The 5773-nt window shown below is 41.1% G+C and overlaps 1 protein-coding gene across 1 annotated transcript; it reads right to left on the bottom strand.

Moving 5' to 3' along the window:
- Positions 1 to 217: 217 nt before the first annotated feature.
- LOC149404012 (Rhodanese/Cell cycle control phosphatase superfamily protein) lies at positions 218 to 1276 on the bottom strand. Its single transcript, XM_089606007.1, has 2 exons — positions 712 to 1276; positions 218 to 625 (listed from the first exon to the last, which is right to left on the bottom strand). Exons 1-2 carry the CDS (start codon positions 1161 to 1163, stop codon positions 409 to 411), a joined length of 669 nt encoding a protein of 222 aa, XP_089462133.1. The 5' UTR covers positions 1164 to 1276; the 3' UTR covers positions 218 to 408.
- Positions 1277 to 5773: the final 4497 nt, after the last annotated feature.

The following is a 5773-nucleotide window of genomic DNA, read 5'->3' as shown; positions in this document are numbered from 1 at the left end:
TCCCATTGGAATACGAAGAAAGTCATGTAAATTGTTACTGTCTAATTTCTGAGAACTATAACTTGAAGCCTCGAAGATGTTCGAGTAAAGTGTGATATTGATTTGTCTACCCTGATAATTGTTGCTGAGTCCCCCATTTTTAAGCGAGCTTTACACAACAGAGTATTTCTTTTTACAAGATTATGCTAATATGCTTATAAAAATAATCCAAGTGTTTATAGTATATCAAACCTGACCCTCGGGTTCAATTTTGGGAGCTGATATTTCCGTTGATGTTATTATTATTAATAGCAACTAGTCTTAAATTTTTTATGAATCTACCCGTACGAAGTCTATCGGGAAAGATGCCAATTGTTTACACTGAAACCTTAACAATAGAACTGAGCACAGGTTTGTGTAAACTGGGAATCAAAAAGAACTAGTTTTCTCATCATTACCCACGGCTTGCAAAAGAATGAGCAATTGAAGAAAAATATAGGACACGCCTCCTATTGTGGCATATTCTAATCTCTCGGGCCCTTCAACTTCTGGAAAATCCCCGTCTTTCGACCTATTGAAACCCCCTGCAAGCCATCCCATGTTCTCATATCCTGCTTCATACAGCTTTGATATTGCCATCATCGACCTGTTAATTGGAAATATAAAAAAATTAATAAAAAAAAGAGATCTCTTAATTAATTTGTTTGGTCATGGTATCAGTACATTTATTACCTCAATCCTTCACCACAGGACACAAGCAAGTTGGCAGACTTATCAGGAATAGCCTTCTCGACCTCGTTGACGAAGTTGGGGTTCATGGTGGTGAAGTGCTGGCCAGTCCAGAGGCCAATGTAGCCGAAGTGCACCCACTTCTTAAGCAGTGTGACTAGGCCATTGTCTTCATCCCTAACAAAGAGAGGCACGTGGACAGACCCAGCCACGCGGGCCTTCTCTCTCTCCCAAGCGGGCCTCACATCAAGAACCGCAGACTCCTCACTGCTCACCACGGCCCACGCCTCGCTTGGGCTTATTGCCCGCACTGCACCGCTGCGTAGCAGCTCCGGCGCGGCCAAGCGGCTGGCTGGTACCAGGACCGTTCTTAAAGGCCTCTTTGCAGTGGTGGGATTTGAGGGTAACAATGCGTTGAACTTGCAGGGATGGTTGGAGTGAATAATATTAGCCATCCTGATCTCTCTCTCTCTCGCCCCCCTCTCTCTCTCTCTAGCGTTATCTTGATGACTGGACGAACCAGACGAAGACAAATTGGACTAAGCGCAAGTATGGCATTACCTTTTAGGTCTGTTGCTGGGATATAGTATATGCGCTATACAATTTTATTTTATTTTTTATATTTTTTTTATAAAAATTGGTTTTAAAATATGCAAATTTTGGTAACTAGACATATTTTATTTTGCATTTTTACCGCGGGGATAAGTTTTTACGTGTGCATAGCATGTGCCCAGTATTGTTAAGGATTTCACATGAGGTAAAAGTAATTTAACATCATTTGAAAATCACAAGTGTTAATTGATTTTGAGATAAAACCTTGTTCAACGTTATAAAATATCAGACTCCACAAAACTCCAACAAATATCAATCCAAAAATAATAACATTTAATTGTCTTAATGTGGACGTTGATTGATAAAAAAAAATAAAAAATTAAATGTTGATGTTGATCTAATCTCAGAGAAGCAATTTCAAGTTGTTCGATAAAGCAATTTGCAGATTAACGGTTTTGACTATTGGTTAGAGACTGTTATAAATAGAAGGTGTTAATGAGTTTAGAGACTACATGCAACCAAGGATTTAAATACGGATTAAAATACCGATAATGATACCCATATTGAGATTCTACTATATTACTGCTATGATGGCTATGACTCGTAAGCCATAATGATTTTATTATCCGTACCGATTTCAAATTATCCTAATTTATTGGTATACCAGATAGCTATGACTATATCAATAAATATTCTATTATATAATATGATAATTTTATCATAAATTGAATTTTTTTCATCATACTTACAAGAAGTATTCAATATATATGATGCGAACAACAGTATTACTTTGACCCTAAATCACTGTTCCAGGTTTCGGAATCTCAGAACTTCCGTGAAACCATGATCCGACACTTAGAGACACGCGAAACATAGAGTAATGAAAACTCATCAAATGAATGTAACTTGGTATATTTTATAAAAGTTAATAGATAAATCAAGATTTTCGCACAACATTTGCGATGTATGTATCGTGGAGATCTTGGATTCGCACATTGAGTGGGAGTTGATTTTATCCCTTTGGTCCTAAAGAAAACGATCCAATAGGATCAAGACCCAAGAGGCAACAATATCCAAGGTCTTTTAGGAAGAGTCAATCGGGGTGGTGGTAGTGCTCTAGGACGTTTTCTTCAGTCGCGGGAACATCGTGGTCTATGAGGACAAATCCGATTGGGACCACGGTCTCCACAGATGCTGAGAAAAACCGATCTGGTTGTCAACAAACCGACAAGTAGCATTTCCTTGTGGCTGTTGATAACTTGACTCTTTGTATCTCAGTCACCTTGACTGGACAATGATATATTACAAATTGATGGAATGTTCCCCTATATGGCATTACAAACTCCAAGGCACCTTTGAGAGGTAGAATAATATGGCATTACAAAGAGCCAAAGATTATATAAGAGAGAATATGTGGAAAAATGTGATCAAAGTGACATATATTCGCTCATTCTGAACGGTTGGATGTTGTTTTGAGTATTCTATGTTTGTCTGTCGAATGAAGAGATGAATTGTGAATTACTTTTGCAACAGCCCCCAATAGGACACAAAGCACTTTTGGATGCAACTTTTGTCGCATCCGAAAGTCATAATGTCACATCCAATTATCAAAATGAATGCGGCATTGGATGCGACAAACTCCCATTCAAAAGTCCGCATCTTTTATCCCTAGATGCGACTAGTCGCATCCAAAAGTCCATGTTTTTGGATGCGACTAGTTGCAACCAATTCCAATCCCGCCAAAAACTATTCCACCATATTTTATTTGGTGGGATATTGGACTGTTGGATGCAACAAGTCGCATCCAATTCCAATCCCCCCAAAATGTGGGAACGTTTTGGTTGCGACTTGTCGTATCCAATAGTCTTTCCCGCATTATGGTGGGCAGAGTAGTGGATGCGACTTCTCGCATCCAATTTTAGAGTTATTTTTTTTATTTAATTAATATTTACTAAATAGATAATAATCAAAATAGAAATTTGAATTAGAAAATAAATTTCTTATAAAACATAATAGAAAATATTTTATACATTCGGTAACAATAACGTAATAGAAAATATATTATAAAACGTAAACGTAAATTCGTTAACAATAAATATACAAAGATTTCTTTCGTACTTGATACCACTTTTCCATTGTGGCTGATGCTCTTCCGCCTTTGCCTCGAAATGCGCTGCTGCTAGAACGTTCTCGCTGTAACTCGACAAAAGCTGGCGTCTGGCCATCAGCCCTTCTAGCTGGTTGCGGCATAGTATGAAGCTGCCATGTCGAGGGCGACGGCTGGCTCAGTCTCATGCTCTACGTGAGCTCGAAGATCTGTCGCTGCATCTGCTACATCATGGCCTACTGGGCTTGCACCGTTGACTGCAAGTCGCTAAAAGCTGGATCGTGTCGAGTGCGAGAGGAAAAACCTGATGACGATATCACGTCATGAGTTGCAGTGAGGAGTAGAGTTCCCCTATGGATTGAGGGACCTATCTGCTTGTTTTCAGACAACGATTTAGAATCTCCAAATAGTTTAACACAAGGCCAGACCAACAGCCACGTTCTAGCTTGAGCGTCCTAAACTCGGTATCCTGAGCTCATCCCCAGCTGTGAATGGCCTTCCACGTCCTCCAAGATATCCCGAAAAGAGAAGGAAAGGTTACCGATAAAGGAGAAACAGAGGGGCTGCCTCTGTTTACCTCTCAAACGCTCAACATTAGGAGAATTGAGGTGCAAATAAGGTGTTTAGATGTCAAAGATGAGTGAGACGAGTGACTCAGAGGTTCGATAGTGTTTCAAAGCTTAAAATCAGATTACCTTGTGTTTAGGATGGGGGTCTCTTTGCCTCAAGGATGGCCTTGGGCGTGCGAAGCCATCTAGTTGGCCATTGGTAGACCAAGGCTGAATGATCGGAAGGGCTGGTCGAGCATGGGCGCTCAAGACTGGCCGACCGGGCCTTGGCCGAGCGAGCCTCCTGCCTCGGGACTAGTTGGTCAGGCTTTGGTCGAGCGGGCCTGCTACCTCGGGACTGGCCGGCTGAGCTTTGGCTGAGGGGCATGCTATCACGGGACTGGTCGGCCGGGCCTTAGCCGAGCAAACCTACTGCCTCAGGACTGGCCGGTCAAGTCTTGGTCAAGTCCAGGTACTCCTTATGAATGATGGACTGGCCGTAAAGTAAATTTAGGCCACATCAAAATTTGGGGTTGTCCTGCACATGTGCTAAGGTAAAAGACTATCAAGTTGGCTAGTAGGTTAGAATTATGTCTGTTTGTAGGAAACAAAAGGTTTCACATTCTATAGTCCCGAGGACAACAAAACATTCGTTAGCACGAACGCTTATTTCCTTGAGGAGGACTTTATGAAAGTTGTAAAACCTAGGAGCAAAATTGTGCTTGAAGAAAAGTTGGGTGAGGATGCTTCTACCTCATCTATAAGAACTATTCTTACCCCAACTGAAACACAACCTAGCTCATCAGAATCTCGACTGGTAGTACTTCGACATAGTTGGAGGACTTCTCAAAAGCCTGCAGATACATGTCATACGGAGATAATCTCGTAGCCGTCTCTGACATGGATGACCCTGTTTCCTACAACCAAACAATGGCTGATTCTGAATCAATCCTTTTGCTTGACACCATGAAAGTTGAAATGCACTCGATGTACATCAACAAAGTCTGGAAACTTGTACACCTTCCCGAAGGGATTAAACCCGTAGGGTGTAAGTGGATATACAAGAAGAAAAGGGGTCCGGATGGAAATGTTGAGACGTTCAAAGCACGATTGGTGGCTAAGGGTTATACCCAAAAGGAAGCTATTGACTATGAGGATACCTTCTCGCCAGTCGCAATGCTTAAATCCATCCGCATACTTCTATCCATTATTGCAGCTCTCGACTATGAGATCTCGAAAATGGATGTTAAGACTGCCTTTGTAAATGGCAATCTTGACGAGCGCATTTATATGGCTCAACCAGACAGTTTCGTGGAAGAAGGTCAATAGATCAAGGTTTGTGAGTTGCTGAAGTCCATTTATGGATTAGAGCAAGCATCTAGGTCATGGAATATTAGATTCGATGAAACTGTAAAAAGCTTCTGTTTTGAGTAGTCGATAAATGAGCCTTGTGTTTACAAGTTAAAGCACGAAGGCAAATTTGTGTTTTTGGTATTGTATGTCGATGATATATTACTCATAGGAAATGATGTCGGTAAGTTATCTGAGGTTAAAATCTGGCTGGCAAAGCAATTCGGTATGAAGGATCTAGGAGAAGCTGCGTACATTCTGTGGATTCAAATCTTTCGAGATCGGAAGAACCGGACTCTATCGCTCTCTCTAGCATCTTAAATTTATAAGGTGATGGATCGCTTCTCGATGCAAGGCTTCAAGAAGGGCCAAACACCCTTTAGGCATGGAGTCTCACTCTCTAAGGACCAGTCTCCCAAGACTACGCCAGAGATTGAGGACATGAGAAAAATTCCTTACGCCTTAGCCGTAGGAAGTCTCATATATGCTATGCTTTCTACTAGACCAA

Source organism: Urtica dioica, chromosome 2, assembly GCF_054948205.1.
Source record: "Urtica dioica subsp. dioica isolate 48M chromosome 2, U.dioica_male_clone48M_v1_H2, whole genome shotgun sequence".
Taxonomy (NCBI): domain Eukaryota; kingdom Viridiplantae; phylum Streptophyta; class Magnoliopsida; order Rosales; family Urticaceae; genus Urtica; species Urtica dioica.
The sequence above is the reverse complement of the archived record's forward strand: the minus strand, read 5'-3'. Positions and strand labels throughout refer to the sequence as shown.